The 20184-nt window shown below is 37.4% G+C and overlaps 1 protein-coding gene across 1 annotated transcript in view; it reads left to right on the forward strand.

The window, feature by feature from the left end:
- CATSPERB (cation channel sperm associated auxiliary subunit beta) overlaps positions 1 to 20184 on the forward strand; it is a 135234-nt gene that overhangs the window by 46846 nt on the left and 68204 nt on the right. Inside the window, exons 10-15 of the mRNA XM_007180882.2 lie at positions 1412 to 1444; positions 5229 to 5295; positions 5595 to 5641; positions 6049 to 6201; positions 6717 to 6719; positions 7644 to 7796. Coding sequence (XP_007180944.1) covers positions 1412 to 1444; positions 5229 to 5295; positions 5595 to 5641; positions 6049 to 6201; positions 6717 to 6719; positions 7644 to 7796 — 456 coding nt within the window. The remainder of the gene's footprint in view (positions 1 to 1411; positions 1445 to 5228; positions 5296 to 5594; positions 5642 to 6048; positions 6202 to 6716; positions 6720 to 7643; positions 7797 to 20184) is intronic.

Below are 20184 nucleotides of genomic sequence, written 5' to 3' on the forward strand. Positions count from 1 at the left end.
AGACGTTTCAAATAATTCATATAGAAAATACCCTATATACTTATAAATAGTCATATATGTTCCCAAAATGCTTTAAGGTACAAAAAGCCAGATATAGTATTACAAAATAACATAAATTAAAATTATGTCCTTCTGATGAGTTTTTTCTTTTTAATCTTTTTTTTTTTTTTTTTAATCTATTTTTGTCTGTGTTGGGTCTTCGTTTCTGTGTGAGGGCTTTCTCCAGCTGCGGCAAGCGGGGGCCACTCTTCATCGCGGTGCGCGGGCCTCTCACTATCGCGGCCTCTCTTGTTGCAGAGCACAGGCTCCAGACACGCAGGCTTAGTAGTTGTGGCTCACGGGCCTAGTTGCTCCGGCGGCATGTGGGATCTTCCCAGACCAGGGCTCGAACCCGTGTCCCCTGCATTAGCAGGCAGACTCTCAACCACTGCGCCACCAGGGAAGCCCTCTTTTTATTCTTAAATGGCTATATCAAAGCTTCAACACCATGTTTTTTGTTTTAAAGCGCTTCCTCAGCTTCTGCTTTGTCACTCCCATCTGCTCCAAAATAAAGCATTGAAAAGAGACATTAATAAATAAATAAATAAAGTAATTAAAAGTAAGTTTTGGGATTGAGAGAAGGGAAATCAATTCTTAAATATGTTAATAAATAGCTCTCAAAATTACCTCAACAGAAATAAGAACAGTAATAAAGACTTAGGAACAGTAGGAGAAAAGATTGGGGAAGTGTAGAAGGGATGATTGTATTGGTTAAGAAATAGTTATTTCTTATACATGGTAATTATTACCTTTTTTCAAGGTTTACGAATATTCACAACCTTCCTTCTTCCTCATTATCTCTAAGAAAGTATCATTTGTTGCTCAGACAGCTAATAGATCTGGCCTTTTATGTGCTTATCATGTGGTTGCTAAAGAAGAGAGTTGAAACAGCCAGGAGCGTGACCTGAGGTCAAAGCACAGAGAATTAGGTGTGGGCTGTACATCCTGGCGGCCTGGTCTAGGGGCTGTACTGGGCTGGGCAGAAGACAGAGTGGCCATGAAGAAAATAGTGGGATAAGGATGTGCCTTCCTAAACCCCAGTCGGTGGCCGACCTAGTTTCTTCCTGTGCACTTCCTAACTCCTCCATTTAAATCATTAAAAGGTGGGGTTTTGGTCTCAGATCCTTTCTGGAATCAAGTTAAAGTATAAATAAATTAATCAAATGGTGAAACAAGGCAAAGACTGAGGGGGAAATCTCCACGACACTACTTAAATACTGCAAACTACTTAAGAAGCTGGTTTTAGTGTTTGATACTCCTAACTGCTGGGATGTAAAAAACATCATCTCCTTTAGTATAATTTAAATTGCTGTTTTGTTATGCCTTCTGATTTACAAGCAAAGATTAAAATTCTTTTTTTTCTTTCTTCTAGTTCTCAAGGGCAGACTTCTGTGGTTTTGAAAGGGTAAGAAGCTTTCAGTTTCCAAGGGTTGGTTAAAATATATGTGTTTCCTTAGTGACCTAAGAGATGAGGTGCAAGACAAGAATTCATAATATAGATTATTATTGTTGATACTATAATATTATTTACAGTTTGAACTAAAAATACGTATTTCCAATAACCATTAAGCAATGATATCCCCTTCTGTTTCAAAGGAGGAAATGCCCCTTCTTTGTCTCTGAGGTGGTCCCCACCCCATCTTTATATGTTCTGTCCAGGATTGCTGTGGTTGTTCAGTGCGTTCTGCACAAGGACACCCAGTTGAAAAGATAGAGCCGAAATATGGCTAACACTTGACTCCCCAGTCCGCTTACCCCCCACCCCCGTGTGGGTCTGTGCCTACCTGGAGAAAGGGGCACTCTTTCTTTTTCATTTTTTATAAATTTATTTATTTTATTTATTTATCTTTGGCTGCACTGAGTCTTCGTTGCTGCGTGCGGGCTTTCTCTAGTTGCGGCGAGCGGGGCGGGGGCTACTCTTCGTTGCGGTGCGCGGGCTTCTCACGCGGTGGCTTCTCTTGTTCCGGAGCACGGGATCTAGGTATGCGGGCTTCAGTAGTTGTGGAGCGCGGGCTTAGTTGCTCCACCGCAGCATGTGGGATCTTCCTGCACCAGGGCTCGAACCCGTGTCCCCTGCCTTGGCAGGCGGTTTCTTAACCACTGTGCCACCAGGGAAGTCCCGGGGCGCTCTTTCTAATTTGATACAAGTACCACGTAAACTCTGATTCTACAGCTCTGATTCTGGATTTTGTTCCATCAGTTACCTCCCCTCTGTTACAAGGTCAAGTTCTGAGATTCAACTAAGTCATTCCCATCAACATATAAGCATGCTTTAGTTTGGAAAGCACAACAAAATTATGAGCATTTCTAGCCTTTTGCCATGTCTCCTCCCCATTCTGTCCTCATACAGGCCTGTGGGCACACACTCACCTGTGCATACACACGCACACTCACTCAGACCGTCTAAAGCAAAGGGGCACTTATTTCTCAGGAAACAAAAGGAACTGACTTCTTGCTGTACTGATTGGAAGAAATGTGAAGCTGAGAACTGGGAAGGCCAGGTAGGCAAAACTGATTTACATCAGAAAGAGCAAGGGGGAAAACTGTCAAGAGAGAGTTCCAAACCTAGCTAAACTATATCATTCAAGAATGAGGGTGAAGAAAAGAAATTGTCACAGATAAGGCATCAGGAGAGCTTACTATCCAGAGACTCCCGTGAAGGAGTGGGATGCCAGAAATAAAGACAGAACTAGAAATGTAAGCTGTAAGTGAGGCAGGAACCTTGTTTGTGCTTTTTACCAGACCTAAGCCTGCCCTTCTTTTTTTTTTATAGCTGCAAATATTCCATTGTGTGAACTTAACCAGAGTTTACTTAGCCTGTCTCCTATTGATGGCTACTTGGACTAACCTCATCAGACTTTAGGTTTCATGTCAAGAACTATCCTATTTACTATTGTATGCTATTATTAGGCTGCCTTGTAGATAGGCTGTCTCAATAAATATTTGCAGAATCCATGAGTGAATAAATGAAGACGGACAGGAGTCCAGTCTTGGACAAGCTTAGTAGCCATGCAGCATGGAACTTTGAGCAGTCATATACCTCTCTGGGCCTCAATTTCTTCATTTTAAAATGGGCATGACAATATCTACGTCTTAGAGGTGAAGTGATTAAATAACATTATGTAAGAAAAACCTCGGCCTGGTTCACGAATCAAAGTAGCAACTTTAAAAAAAAAAAAGCTGGGTTTTCTCCCCAAACAGATAGTCAGAAACTTCTGAAGGCAAATGACAGAAACCAAACTAAAACTGATTTTAGTGAAGGAGAGGGAGTTGTTCGCTCATGTGAACAGGGAATTCAAGGAGTGAATGAATCCAGCTTCCAGACATGACTGGATTTAGTGCCTAACAGATGTCCGTCCAACCCTGTCTTCTCAGCATTTGAGTTTGCTTTCCTCTACATTAGCTTCATTCTCAGTGGGTTTTCTCCAATTGTCAGGAAAAATAGCCACCAGGTTTATGTGCCATCAGTTTAGCACTCCCCACAGGAATAAAGGATCTCTTTCCCCGTGGTTCTAGCAAGCCTCAGGGCCGACTCATTAACCTGAGTTGGATCCTGTGTGTATTCCTGACCCATCTTTGTGACTCTAAATCAGGCCTCGGGCGTGAGCTCATCCTTGGAATAAAGTCAGCCTGATCAGATTAAATTATCCCCAAGGATATTCACTGGACTATTACGAGTTTTATTCCAGGTAGGAAAAAAAAAAAAAAAGAAGGAATCTAAAGAGTAAAAAAGGAATCAGGGCCCGATAAAGATTCTATACTAATTGCCCAGATAGAATCATGATAATTATGGCATCCTGAAAAACTGAAGATTTATATGAGAACTCAAAAGGCTCATTTGATATAAAACCATAGGTTGAAATTCAAATAAATTATTGTCCACTCCATTTTAAAAGGCTTTTTTGTTTGTTCAGCGGTTTTATCAAGATATAATTCACATAGCATGAAATTCACCCACTTAAAGTGTACAATTCAATGGCCTTTAGTATATTCACAGAGTTGTGCAAGCATCACCACAATCTATTCTAGAACATTTTAAAGGATTTTAATGCACAGATTATGCAGATTTTATTACTGGTCTTTAAAAATGTAAGAAGGTCTTCCTTTTGTCTCAACAATAATATGAGAGTCAGAATCTTCCTATGTTGACTAAAAAAAAAAATACACAACCTAAAAGCTGAGTTATGTTTTATTCAGTGGACAAAACTGAGGCCATAAGCCTGGGACACAGACTCTCAGATAGCTCTGAGAGACTGTTCCTAAGAGGTAAGGGAGGAGGAGGATATTTAGGAGTTTTTGCAACAAAGACCAGGTAGTCGGAACATCAAAGATGACTGTTAATTAAAGAAAACCAGATATCTCAAGTTAAGGAATTTAGTCCTTTTTCTATGTATGGGAAGATGCAAGAGTCTGGGCTCCCTGAAATCATTCCTTTGATGCGCACCTCAGCTATCTGGGGCCAGTATCCTGTGCTTTGTCATCCTGAGTCTCCTCAGGGTGCATCCTTGGGGGGTGGCTGCAGTGACTGAGGGCTTGGCAGTGGGCAGCTCATTTGTCTCCGTCCTGAGTTCCCTCAAGGCTCACCATCGGAGTGGCTGTAGTGGCTTGATGGCTGCAACATCCTTTGTTTACTGATATGGCAGGCAACATTTTTTCATTGACACCTATTACAAAACCGTCTCAAATTCTTGCATATAATTCATATCCAACATATATAATCTCACCTTCTTGGAAGCTTCTCCCATATGACCAGTTTTTCAAAACCTGTATTTTTGTGGCTTTTTTTCTTATTGCTTCTTGCTGCTGTCAGGCCTCTGGGAAGTCTCCTTAAACCTAGCTGCAGCTGAAGGAGAATAAAAGATAAGCATGTGACCCATTTTAACTGTAATGAAAGATCAGCAGCTCCTGAGAGCCTCGGAAAGACAGCTCATAGAGAGTAGCGTCTTCCATTAACATATGCCAATCATGCGAAATTTCTTTTCATTCCTTTTTTGTGTGTTGTTCAAAAAGCATATTCTTGTTTCTTGTCCTCATTCCACGAACTTTTATTTTGCTGGCATACAGTTTTTCTTCTTTTATTTGCCTCACATTCCTGAACTATTGAACTTTTAAAATTTCTTATAAGTTTTTCTATTTTTACATCTTAAGGCTACATATTGCCTAAATGACATTTTTGTTTATTTATGTAGGTTGACTACATCAAAGGAAAACTGTGGTATAATGAAAGATGTTTTGCTAACAGAGAATATTTTGAAGGTAAATTTTAGTTAAAGAACTATTAATAAGCTTTTTTCAACATAGCTAGCATATATAGATTAGATAAAATGAAATAAAATAAAAACAGAATTAAATATAAAGATAGGTTTGTTTTGTGTAAGTTAATGGCCTAAAACTGGGGGGAAAATTAGTTTAAATCTGATACAATAGGCATGCCCTGTTGTAAGTGCAAGAAGATTGTATTGTAAATGATACAATTAAATTGTATCATTTAATTAGTGATAAACGTTTAAAAATATAGATGCTACTTATAATTTCTGTACCTTTATATTTTATAGTTGATTATGTTACTATCACCTTTGAGAGAAACAGGACCCTAAGTGAGGTATGGTATTAAATATTTTAAAAAGTAAGAAATTTTATTGTTCATGATTTCATAGGTTGTTATTAATCTAAAAAATGGCAATTCTATAGACTCAAAAGCTTAACAATCACTCTTTGCTCCCAGTGGTGCCTGTACCTAGATTTAATGGTAATTACCTAATTATGTTAAATCTAGACCCACACAGTGGTTCTAGAAAAACAATTCATGCCAGAAAGGGATGCTTTGCAGTGTTTTCTGGACTCATATCCCCCAGAAGAGAAGCACAGGCATTAAAGATATATCACTATTATTTGTGGCCAGTCATGACAACATAATTAGTGTTGTTCATTAGTTTATTTGCCTACAAGAACTAATTAGGACTTTTATAGTTCAAGAATGGCATTAACTTTTCCTTTCTCTTTTTGTAGGCAAGCTCTTGTTTTTATAGTAAAGAACCATTTCTTGAATGGTTACCTTGCTTACCCCCCATTTCAAAAGGAATGAAAACTATTCTTTCAACTGTGGTAACATTTCTTGTTGACCAAGAACAAAGTTCTGGAGTCTACCTCTTCCATAACCAGGTAGGCCTTATAGCCCAGAGGTGATTGCTCTTGACACCACAGTAGTGAAAATTTACCTTTGTAAAACTTATTTCCAAGTTCTTTTTATCTTTGACAGTAGAAGGTGATAAAATTGGCTACAGTGAAATTATTTATGGTTAACAATATAGTTTGATACTTTATAGATGTCTTGCCTCTTATTGTCATTCAGTTTGATGAAAATGGAAAATACAGCGCTGTTTGTGTAGTAATGCTTCTTTGCTTATTCTTCAGGAGAATGTAAGCTGAGTTTGGTCTATATAAATTTAAGTGTCTGTAAAATGGTTAGTTTAAATGAACAAAAAGTGGAACTAGCCCTACCCTCATGATTTTAGGGGAGAAAAAAAATAATTCTCCTCTACCCTCTTATGTTCAATTTTTGGGGCCCTGCAAATTAAACTGACAAAAGACAGATTAACAGGAGAAAAGAAAACAATTTATTTATGCATGCAGTGCACATACGTGTGGGTGAAAGTCAGTGATGAATAATTCAAAAGGTAGTTAAAATTTGGAGGTTATATGCCATCTTAATAGTTTAAGGGGTTGAGCGAGAAAGGTACTTAAGGGAAAACAAATGAAAAGATAATGGTTTACAGGAGAACAAACAGGAGATAAGGAAGTTTGTGATGTTTGTTTGTACAGGTATGCGTGGTCTTTCCGGCTCCTTCAGGGCCATAAAACTCCCCTGGGAAGGGATTTGGGGTAGGTTTTGTTCACATTCTGCCTTCTGGGAGTAGATCTGCTCTGAAGAGGAATTAATGGCAGCCTTTTATCCCAGAAGTTGATGCTTTTAGTCAGATAATGGAAGGATTTTGTCTGCATCTCTTGAATCTCAAATATCTTCAGCTTAAAATAATCTTTATACCAAAGTGGCATGCCTTGGGGGTGCATATTCTGATCCCCTTCAAAATCATGATCTGACAGAATTGGAGTGTGGCCTAGGCATCCACACTTTTAAAAAGTAGTTTGACATTATAGTTATGAGCATGGGCCTTGGAGTCTGTTGAGCTCAGTAATGATTCTTTTTTTCTTTTTTTTGGAATGTCTGAAACATTTATATTAACATATTTCCATAAGAGTTCAGTAATGATTCTACAATAAATCCCCCCATGACATTTATTATTTAATAATAATAATTAAATTATTATTAATTAAATTATTATTATTAAATAATAAATGGGAAATTATTTAATCTCCTTTACTTCATGTTCAACATCTATAAAATGGACATATATGGTGGGGGGACGCAGAGTAAAGAGATACCAGTAGTTGCTAATCCTTCCAATTCTATGCTGTGTTAATGGCTTTGTGCCTATCTTAATCCAAATCCAAGTAACAGGAAACTCTAAAAATTGTAACATAGACTAGTACTATTGGTGGAAAAATTCTTATGATTTGCTTCTGCTTTGTTTATCTATTTCTAGAAAAAAACCACTGTCTCTGTGAGGATCCTAAAAAACAACAAACCAAGATTAATACAAAAATTTCCACTTTTCTTATTTCCTTCATCATTTTCTTCTCCTGTTGGAATGATATTCCACCCACGAAGCCATTTTCTGTATGCTTATGGTAATCAGGTGTGTATGAAACTTCACACTCTAGTATAGATGTAAATCATTCACTTGCTCTATGCTGAGTGATTATACATCAAGTAAAGAACAGAGTCACTCTGATGGTCAGGGAGGTGGAAAGCCTGATGAAGAGAGAATGAGAGGAGAGGAATTAGTGACAGTGAATACAAACAAATCTTTTGCAAAGTTTTGCTGAAAAGTGGAGCACGGAATTGTAGCAGTGTTTGAAGAAAGAAAGGTCAAAAGAAGAGTTTTTTTAAAGATAGGAGGAATTATGTTGTGTGCTTATGGGACTTATTTGGTAGAGAGGAAAAGCTGACGATGCACGAAAGAGAGAAAAGAAATTGCTGGAGTGACATTTCTAAAGAGGTGAGAGGAGATGAGGTCTATGAACTAGTGGAGAGATTGGCCTTAGGAGCACAGACAGTTGTTCTATAGTAACGGGAGGAAGGAAGGACTTTCGGGTTCAAAAGCTGGTAGGCAGGTGGGTAGCTATGGTAATGGAAGGTGTGGGAATTTATCTTCTATTTTCTCAACAAAAATCAAAGTTATTGTTTACTAGTGAGGATGGAGGAGGAATGTTGAGGGGTTGAGGAAGGAGAGAACAGAGTAAAATAGTTGCCTAGGAAGATGGGAGAATGAATTGACTAAGGTAATCCAATATGATTGCTTGAGCTTTGTGCTCATGAATTCAACATGTGACCAGTTCAGCATTATCAAATGTTCTTTTCCACATTCAACTGTGGAAAAGGCAGGGGTTTGTATTAACCACAATACAACAGTTTCTTGGCGTTCTACCAAGAAATTATTAAGAAGTGAAAAAGTATACAGAGGGGAATGCAATAAGACAAAGAAAAAAAATTAAGAAATCAAAGGCATGAATATTAAAAAGTAGCGAACAAAATCTATTTACTTGCAGAAGATCTGATTGTCTATATAGAAAATCTAAAAGATATATACAAATTACTAAAACAAGATGGGAGTTAAAGTTAAACTAGGCAGGAGGTAAAGTCAATTTCATTTCTGCACACGATCAACAATAAATTTGAAAACATAATTTTTAAGACACTATTTACAATAGCAGAAACAAAGCAAAACAAAACAGAAATACACAAACAAAAACTATAAAGTACCTAAGAATAAATCTAAGACTTCTAAGACCTATATGTAGAAAATTATAAACTTCACTGAAGGACATTTAAAACTTTATAAAGAAATGAGCATAAACATGCTTGTGGACAAGAAAACTTGACTATTAATATCAATTCTTCCTTAAATTAATCTGTAGATCTAATACAACTCTAATCAAGATCCCAAGATTTGTTGTGGAGTTTAAGTTGACTCTAAAATATATATGGTATATGTCAATTATACCTCAATTAAAAAATTTTTTAAGTAAAGGAAAAAGAAAAAAAATAATTATACATGGAAAAACAAAAGACCAAGAGTAACCAAGACACTTCTGAAGAAGAATAAGGGGGAGGGATTTAGATTAACCAAGATGGCAGAGTAGAAGGACGTGCTCTCACTCCCTCTTGCGAGAGCACCAGAATCACAACTGGCTGCTGGACAATCATTCACAGGAAGACCCTGGACTTCACCAAGGAGGATACCCCACGTCCAAGGACAGAGGAGAAGCCACAGTGAGACGGTAGGAGGGGCGCAATCAGAGTAAAATCAAATCCCATAACTGCTGGGTGGGTGACTCACAGACTGGCGAACACTTATACCACAGAAGTCCACCCACTGGAGTGAAGGTTCTGAGCCCCACGTCAGGCTTCCCAACCTGGGGGTCCGGCAACGGGAGGAGGAATTCCTAGAGAATCAGACTTTGAAGTCTAGTGGGAATTGATTGCAGGACTGTGACAGGACTGGGGGAAACAGAGACCCCACTCTTGGAGGGCACACACAAAGTAATGTGTGCATCGGGACCCAGGGGAAGGAGCAGTGACCCTGGGGGAGACTGAACCAGACGTACCTGCTGGTGTTGGGGGGTCTCCTGCAGAGGCAAGTGGTGGCTTTGTTTCACCGTGGGGATAAGGACACTGGCAGCAGAGGTCCTGGGAAGTTCTCCTTGGCGTGAGCCCTCCCAGAGTCTGCCATTAACCCCACCAAAGAGCACGGGTAGGCTCCAGTGTTGGGTTGCCTCAGGCAAAACAACCAACAGGGAGGGAACCCAGCCCCACCCATCAACAGTCAAGTGGATTAAGGTTTTACTGAGCTCTGACCGCCACAGCAACACGGAGGGAACCCAGCCCCACCCATCAACAGTCAAGTGGATTAAGGTTTTACTGAGCTCTGACCGCCACAGCAACAGTCAGCTCTACCCACCACCAGAGCCTCCCATCAAGCCTCTTAGATAGCCTCAACCACCAGAGGGCAGACAACAGAAGCAAGAAAAACTACAATCCTGCAGCCTGTGGACCAAAAACCACAGTTACAGAAAGACAGAGAAGATGAAAAGGCAGAGGGCTATGTACCAGATGAAGGAACAAGAAAAAACCCCAGAAAAACAACTAAATGAAGTGGAGATAGGCAACCTTCCAGAAAAAGAATTCAGAATAATGATAGTGAAGATGATCCAGGACCTCGGAATAAGAATGGAGGCAAAGATTGAGAAGATGCAAGAAATGATTAACAAAGACCTAGAAGAATTAAAGAACAAACAAACAGAGATGACCAATACAATAACTGAAATGAAAACTACACTAGAAGGAATCAATAGCAGAATAACTGAGGCAGAAGAACGGATAAGTGACCTGGAAGACAGAATGGTGGAATTCACTGCTGCGGAACAGACTAAAGAAAAAAGAATGAAAAGAAATGAAGACAGCCTAAGAGACCTCTGGGACAACATTAAACGCAACAACATTCGCATTATAGGGGTCCCAGAAGGAGAAGAGAGAGAGAAAGGACCCGAGAAAATATTTGAAGAGATTATAGTCGAAAACTTCCCTAACATGGGAAAGGAAATAGCCACCCAAGTCCAGGAAGCACAGAGAGTCCCATACAGGATAAACCCAAGGAGAAACACGCCGAGACACATAGTAATCAAAGTGGCAAAAATTAAAGACAAAGAAAAATTACTGAAAGCAGCAAGGGAAAAACGACAAATAACATACAAGGGAACTCCCATAAGGTTAACAGCTGATTTCTCAGCAGAAACTCTGCAAGCCAGAAGGGAGTGGCATGATATACTTAAAGTGATGAAAGGGAAGAACCTACAACCAAGATTACTCTACCCAGCAAGGATCTCATTTAGATATGATGGAGAAATCAAAAGCTTTACAGACAAGCAAAAGCTAAGAGAATTCAGCACCACCAAACCAGCTCTACAACAAATGCTAAAGGAACTTCTCTAAGCGGGAAACACAAGAGAAGAAAAGGACCTACAAAAACAAACCCAAAACAATTAAGAAAATGGTCATAGGAACATACATATCGATAATTACCTTAAACGTGAATGGATTAAATGCCCCAACCAAAAGACATAGACTGGCTGAATGGATACAAAAACAAGACCCATATATATGCTGTCTACAAGAGACCCACTTCAGACCTAGGGACACATACAGACTGAAAGTGAGGGGATGGAAAAAGATATTCCATGCAAATGGAAATCAAAAGAAAGCTGGAGTTGCTATACTCATATCAGATAAAATAGACTTTAAAATAAAGAATGTTACAAGAGACAAGGAAGGACACTACATAATGATCCAGGGATCAATCCAAGAAGAAGATATAACAATTATAAATATATACGCACCCAACATAGGAGCACCTCAATACATAAGGCAACTGCTAACAGCTATAAAAGAGGAAATCGACAGTAACACAATAATAGTGGGGGACTTTAACACCTCACTTACACCAATGGACAGATCATCCAAAATGAAAATAAATAAGGAAACAGAAGCTTTAAATGACACAATAGACCAGATAGATTTAATTGATATATATAGGACATTCCATCCAAAAACGGCAGATTACACGTTCTTCTCAAGTGTGCACGGAACATTCTCCAGGATAGATCACATCTTGGGTCACAAATCAAGCCTCAGTAAATTTAAGAAAATTGAAATCATATCAAGCATCTTTTCTGACCACAACGCTATGAGATTAGAAATGAATTACAGGGAAAAAACCGTAAAAAAGACAAACACATGGAGGCTAAACAATACGTTACTAAATAACCAAGAGATCACTGAAGAAATCAAACAGGAAATCAAAAAATACCTAGAGACAAATGACAATGAAAACACGACGACCCAAAACCTATGGGATGCAGCAAAAGCGGTTCTAAGAGGGAAGTTTATAGCTATACAAGCCTACCTAAAGAAACAAGAAAAATCTCAAGTAAGCAATCTAACCTTACACCTAAAGAAACTAGAGAAAGAAGAACAAACAAAACCCAAAGTTAGCAGAAGGAAAGAAATCATAAAGATTAGAGCAGAAATAAATGGAATAGAAACAAAGAAAACAATAGCAAAGATCAATAAAACTAAAAGTTGGTTCTTTGAGAAGATAAACAAAATTGATAAGCCATTAGCCAGACTCATCAAGAAAAAGAGGGAGAGGACTCAAATCAATAAAATCAGAAATGAAAAAGGAGAAGTTACAACAGACACCGCAGAAATACAAAACATCCTAAGAGACTACTACAAGCAACTTTATGCCAATAAAATGGACAACTTGGAAGAAATGGACAAATTCTTAGAAAGGTATAACCTTCCAAGACTGAATCAGGAAGAAACAGAAAATATGAACAGACCAATCACAAGTAATGAAATTGAAACTGTGATTAAAAATCTTCCAACAAACAAAAGTCCAGGGCCAGATGGCTTCACAGGTGAATTCTATCAAACATTTAGAGAAGAGCTAACACCCATCCTTCTCAAACTCTTCCAAAAAATTGCAGAGGAAGGAACACTCCTAAACTCATTCTATGAGGCCACCATCACCCTGATACCAAAACCAGACAAAGACACTACAAAAAAAGAAAATTACAGACCAATATCACTGATGAATATAGATGCAAAAATCCTCAACAAAATACTAGCAAACAGAATCCAACAACACATTAAAAGGATCATACACCACGATCAAGTGGGATTTATCCCAGGGATGCAAGGATTCTTCAATATACGCAAATCAATCAATGTGATACACCATATTAACAAATTGAAGAAGAAAAACCATATGATCATCTCAATAGATGCAGAAAAAGCTTTTGACAAAATTCAACACCCATTTCTGATAAAAACTCTCCAGAAAGTGGGCATAGAGGGAACCTACCTCAACATAATAAAGGCCATATATGACAAACCCACAGCAAACATCATTCTCAATGGTGAAAAACTGAAAGCATTTCCTTTAAGATCAGGAACGAGACAAGGATGTCCACTCTCACCACTATTATTCAACATAGTTCTGGAAGTCCTAGCCACGGCAATCAGAGAAGAAAAAGAAATAAAAGGAATACAAATTGGAAAAGAAGAAGTAAAACTGTCACTGTTTGCGGATGACATGATACTATACATAGAGAATCCTAAAACTGCCACCAGAAAACTGCTAGAGCTAATTAATGAATATGGTAAAGTTGCAGGTTACAAAATTAATGCACAGAAATCTCTTGCATTCCTATACACTAATGATAAAAAATCTGAAAGAGAAATTATGGAAACACTCCCATTTACCATTGCAACAAAAAGAATAAAATACCTAGGAATAAACCTACCTAGGGAGACAAAAGACCTGTATGCAGAAAACTATAAGACACTGATGAAAGAAATTAAAGACGATACCAACAGATGGAGAGATATACCATGTTCTTGGATTGGAAGAATCAACATTGTGAAAATGAGTATACTACCCAAAGCAATCTACAGATTCAATGCAATCCCTATCAAATTACCAATGGCATTTTTTACGGAGCTAGAACAAATCATCTTAAAATTTGTATGGAGACACAAAAGACCCCGATTAGACAAAGCAGTCTTGAGGCAAAAAAATGGAGCTGGAGGAATCAGACTCCCTGACTTCAGACTATACTACAAAGCTACAGTAATCAAGACAATATGGTACTGGCACAAAAACAGAAACATAGATCAATGGAACAAGATAGAAAGCCCAGAGATTAACCCACGCACCTATGGTCAACTAATCTATGACAAAGGAGGCAAAGATATACAATGGAGAAAAGACAGTCTCTTCAATAAGTGGTGCTGGGAAAACTGGACAGCTACATGTAAAAGAATGAAATTAGAATACTCCCTAACACCATACACAAAAATAAACTCAAAATGGATTAGAGACCTAAATATAAGACTGGACACTATAAAACTCTTAGAGGAAAACATAGGAAGAACACTCTTTGACATAAATCACAGCAAGATCTTTTTTGATCCACCTCCTAGAGTAATGGAAATAAAAACAAAAATAAACAAGTGGGACCTAATGAAACTTCAAAGCTTTTGCACAGCAAAGGAAACCATAAACAAGACGAAAAGACAACCCTCAGAATGGGAGAAAATATTTGCAAATGAATCAACGGACAAAGGATTAATCTCCAAAATATATAAACAGCTCATTCAGCTCAATATCAAAGAAACAAACACCCCAATCCAAAAATGGGCAGAAGACCTAAATAGACATTTCTCCAAAGAAGACATACAGACGGCCACGAAGCACATGAAAAGATGCTCAACATCACTAATCATTAGAGAAATGCAAATCAAAACTACAATGAGGTATCACCTCACTCCTGTTAGAATGGGCATCATCAGAAAATCTACAAACAACAAATGCTGGAGAGGGTGTGGAGAAAAGGGAACCCTCTTGCACTGTTGGTGGGAATGTAAATTGATACAGCCACTATGGAGAACAATATGGAGGTTCCTTAAAAAACTAAAAATAGAATTACCATATGACCCAGCAATCCCACTACTGGGCATATACCCAGAGAAAACCGTAATTCAAAAAGACACATGCACCCGAATGTTCATTGCAGCACTATTTACAATAGCCAGGTCATGGAAGCAACCTAAATGCCCATCAACAGACGAATGGATAAAGAAGTTGTGGTACATATATACAATGGAATATTACTCAGCCCTAAAAAGGAACGAAATTGAGTCATTTGTTGAGACGTGGATGGATCTAGAGACTGTCATACAGAGTGAAGTAAGTCAGAAAGAGAAAAACAAATATCGTATATTAATGCATATATGTGGAACCTAGAAAAATGGTACAGATGACCCAGTTTGCAGGGCAGAAGTTGAGACACAGATGTAGAGAATGGACATATGGACACCAAGGGGGGAAAACTGCGGTGAGGTGGGGATGGTGGTGTGCTGAATTGGGCGATTGGGATTGACATGTATACACTGATGTGTATAAAACTGATGCCTAATAAGAACCTGCAGTATAAAAAAACAAACAAAACAACTAATACTAAACTTTCATTGGGTTATTTGTATGGAAATATGTTAATATAAATGTTTCAGATATTACATGAATTTTCTAAAAATCTTATATTTGTATTTGTATGGAAATATGTATGGAAATATGTTAATATAAATGTTTCAGACATTACATGAAATTTCTAAAAATCTTATATTTGTATTTGTATGGAAATATGTATGGAAATATGTTAATATAAATGTTTCAGACATTACAGGAAACGTCTAAAAATCTTATATGTTCTGGTATAATGTTATAAGTAATAATCCTAGTTATTACTTTAAAATGTATATCTCAGAAATAACTAATTTTCTTGTCAATTGCATTATTATGAACTTTCATCAAATCTTTAACCATGGTCATTTTTAAGTCTTTTGTCATTTACAGACAGTTCTGGGTGTACTCTGATGATTTTGCAAATATGTTCCTATAAAAGGGTTTCATCTTCAAGAAATTCATGGAAAAGACTCTGACAAGTACAGGTTTCTGGTAACTGACTGTACTGCTGAACTGAATGAATAAGCATTTTCAAAACTCTAATGAAAAACTGATGAACTCATAAAAGTGCTAACAAAAGATCAAGATGAAAAAAAAAATTAATTACATGGGACTGAGTGAACTGATGAGGATGAGTATAATTTTTGTGACTTTCTGTCTGAATTTAAAAAAAAAATCCCACAAGGACTCAGAGGCAAAGAATATACAAATCAATTTTCACTGCAAAGTAAAGGAGCTGTTACAGTGGAGGATTACTGGACTGAATGTCAATATTATGACATAGTATGAGTATGTTTCATGTTTGGTAATTGCAATCATTGTTGCTTTTGTTGTGGTCATCCATGTACAATGCTTGGTGTCAGTCTATTTATCTCTTGTAAAAATAAAATACAGTGTGTGTGAAAAAAAAAAAGTAAGCACTAACAAATTAAATATTTCTAAATATAAGAGAAACTAAGCTAAATGGATTTCAAGTTCATGTGATCTGAAAAATATTTAATATTAAATTAATACCTTGTATTAAAAAAAAAAAGAATAAGGGGGAGGGACTTGTATTACCAGATATTAACATATTTTAAAAGTTGTAATAATTTTGGTAATGCAGTTTTGGCCCAGGAATAGACAAATTGACCAATGGGATAAAATAGCCCACAAGTAGACCCATGCAAATCTAGAATATTGATAGAGGCCAAAGTGACATCACAGGGGGAAATAAGAGACTGCTCAAAATGGGATGGGAAGTTTGGTTATACATATGGAAACTGTTGAAATATATCCCCACATTGCAACATACATCAGGCTCAAGTCCTGACAGATTACTAATTTAAATATCAAAACTTTTAGAGGGAAAAAAATGAATATCTTTCTGAACTCAGTGTGGGAAAGCATTTTAAAACAAGACTAAAAAAACAATAACCATAAAAGAAAAAGAGAACTTCACCTTCATTAAAAAGAATAATTCTGGATCAGCAAGATGGCAGACTAAGAAGCTTCAGACCATTGCTCTTCCACAGAGGCACTGAGTTAGCAACAATATACAGATCAGAGTACCTTTACAAGAACTTTAGAGACCAGTTGAGAAGCTACAGCACTCAGACCAACATAAAACCAAAAAAGAATTCTAACAAAGGGGTGGGAAAATTTGCAGTGTGTGCCCATCTGTCCTGCCCCCATTCAATTTAGCATGGCACAACCAGGAAGAAACCTCCCACACCAGGGATCCTCCCTTGGAATAGAGACAGAAGAGTGGGCCTTGTGTCCAACATTCTGGCTTGTCTGGGGGCTGCTCAAGGGACTGGTTTCTGTCTTGCCTAACTCAGAACACTGATGCGACATGCAGCATTGTTTGGAAACTGCTGAAAAGGGGGAGTAATATTGACAAGATGGCAGGCTAGGAAGTTTCAGACCCTCACTTTCCCCCAGAACCACAAAGATAGCAATATACAAACCAGCATACCTTTGCAAGAACTCTACAGGCCTGTTGAGAAGCTACAGCACTCAAACCAAGCTAAAACCAAGAAGGGATTCCAGCAAAAGGGATAGAAAAACTTGCAACATTTTGCACATGCATCCATGCCTCTCCTCCTATTTGACTTAGTGCAGCACAACTTGAAGGAAACTTCCCACACCAAGGATCCTCCCTCAGGACAGAAACGAAAGAGCTAACAGTGCATCCAATGTTCTGGCAAGACCAGGGGCTGCCTGACAGACTGGAATCTGTCTCACTTGACTGAAAGCACTGATGGAACTGGCAGCGTTGTTTGGAAACTGCTGAAAACAGATATGATCACTGCAGCACATTAGAATTGCAGTTCTGCAGGCAGATGCCAGCGGCAGCAAGAGCTTATGGGCTTCTGAGAAGAAGCAGGGATAAGCAGTTTAGGGAATTTGAGACAACTAAAAGCACAGAACAAGCCAGAGAAGGCACATCCTCAGAAAAGATTTCAGAGGTCCTAGAATCTCTAACTAGGCAGATTGGTAGAGGTCTGCATAAAGCCAGTCCATAAAAACTGGAAATGTGGTTGCTTTATCTGATGCCCAAGTCTCAAAACAACAACAGCAACATCAGAAGGCATACAAAGAAACAGGCATACATGATCCAATCAAAGGAACAAAATAAAACTCCAGAAAATGACCCTAAAGAAATGCAGATCTATGAGATGCCTGACAAAGAATTGAAAACCACTGTCATAAAGGTGCTCAATGAGTCAGACAAGAACACAGATAACTAAGAGTAATCAGGAAAATAATGCATGGACAAAATGAGAATATCAAAAAGAGATAGAAATCATTTTAAAAGGTCAAACAGAAATTCCAGAACTGAAAAATACAATAACTGAACTGAAAAACTCACTAGACAAGTTTAACAACAGACAAGATCAAGCAGAAGAAAGAATCAGCAAGTTGAAGAGAGGTTATTTGAAATCATCAAGTCAGAGGAGCAAAAAGAAAAAAGAATGAAGAAAAGTGAAGAGAACCTCAGGAATTTACAGATACTATCAAATGGACCTACATATGCATTATGGGAGTCCCAGAAGGTGAAGAGAGAGAAAGAGAAAGGGACACAGAGCTTATTTAAAGAAATAATGGTCAAACACTTCTCAAATTTGAGGGGGAAAATGGACATACACATTAAAGAAATTCCAATCAGAATAAGTCCAAAGAGACCAACACTGAGACACATTATAATCAAACTGTCAAAAGTCAAAGACAGAATCTTGTAAGCAGCAAGAGAAAAGTGACTTTGTCACATACAAGGGAACTTTCATAAAATTATCAGTGGATTTCTCAGCAGAAGCAGTGCAAGCCAGAAGGGAGTGGGATGATATATTCAAAGTGCTGAAAGGGAAAAAAAACCCCAAAAAACTGTCAATCAAGAATACTGTATTTGGTAAACTGTCATTCAAAAATGAAGGGGAAATTAAGATTTTTCCCAGATAAACTAAAGCTGAAGGAGTTCATTACAACTATACCTGCTCTGCAAAAAAAATGCTGAAGAGAGTCCTGCAAGACAAAACTAAAGGATGCTAGATAGCAACATGAAGTCACATGAAAATAAAAAGTTTTGCAATAATATAAAAACATGGACAAATACAGTAACTTGTATTAATGTTATTTTGGTGCATAAGTTCACTTTTAATTCCTGTATAGGATTTACATGAGAAAAATATTTTTAAAACTATAAATATGTTAACAAGTATATAATATAAAAGCATGTAATTTATGACATCAATAACATAAAGTGTGGGGGCGGAGCTGTATAGGAGGTGATTTTGTATACAGTTGAAGTTAAGTTGTTATCAGATTAAAAATATAATGTAATATTTTATGTAATTGCAGTGGTAACTACAAAGAAAAATATATATGTGGAATATATACACAAGAACACAAGAAGGAAATCAAAGCATGTCAGTACAAAACAAAAAACAAAAAACACAAAGGAAGACAGTAAGAGAGGAAAGGAGGGACAAAAAGCTACAAGACATATGAAACAATAAATAAAATGGTAGTAGTAAATCCTTCCCTGTCAGTAATTATTTTACATTTAAATAGACTAAATATCCCAATCAAAAGACATAAATTAGCTGAATGGATTTAAAAAAAAAAACAGGATGCAATTATATTCTGTCTACAAGAGACTCACTTTAGATCTGAGGACATGGGCTGAAAATGAAAAGATTGAAAAAATATTTCATGCAAATGGTATCCAAAAGATCAGGGATGGCTATACTATTTTGTAATCATACAAAATAGACTTTAAGTCAGAAATCATTGCAAGAAACAAAGACATTATATAAGAATAAAAGGTCAATTCACCAAGAAGATATAACCATTATAAATATTTATGCATGAAACATCAGAGCAAACTTTGAAATATAAATATGAAGCAAACTTTGAAAGAATGAAGGGAGAAATCGATAGCAACATAATCATAAGAGACTTCATACTCCACTTTCAATAATGGATAGAACAACCAGACAGAAGATAAATAAGGAAACAGAAGACTTGAACAACACTGTAGACCAATTGCACTTAACCGATGTAATCAGAATACTGCACCCAGCAACTGCAGAATAAATTCTTCTCAAATACACACAGAACATTCTCTAGGATAGATCATATGTGAGGCCACAAAACAAGTCTCAACACATTTAAAAAGATTGAAATTATACAAAGTATATTTTCCAATCACAGTGGAATGAAACTAGAAGTCAATAGAAGGAAAACTGGAAAATCCACAAGTATGTGGAAATTAACACATTCTTAAACAACCAGTGAGTCAAAGAGGTAGTCATGAGGGAAATCAGAAAATACCTTGAGAAAGTTAAAATGAAAACAAGACATATTGCAGCACTATTTACAATAGCTGAGACGTGGAAGCAACCTGAATTTCCATCAACAGGTAAATGAATGAATAAAGAAGATGTGGTGTATA

Source organism: Balaenoptera acutorostrata, chromosome 3 (genome assembly GCF_949987535.1).
Source record: "Balaenoptera acutorostrata chromosome 3, mBalAcu1.1, whole genome shotgun sequence".
NCBI classification, from domain to species: Eukaryota; Metazoa; Chordata; class Mammalia; order Artiodactyla; family Balaenopteridae; genus Balaenoptera; species Balaenoptera acutorostrata.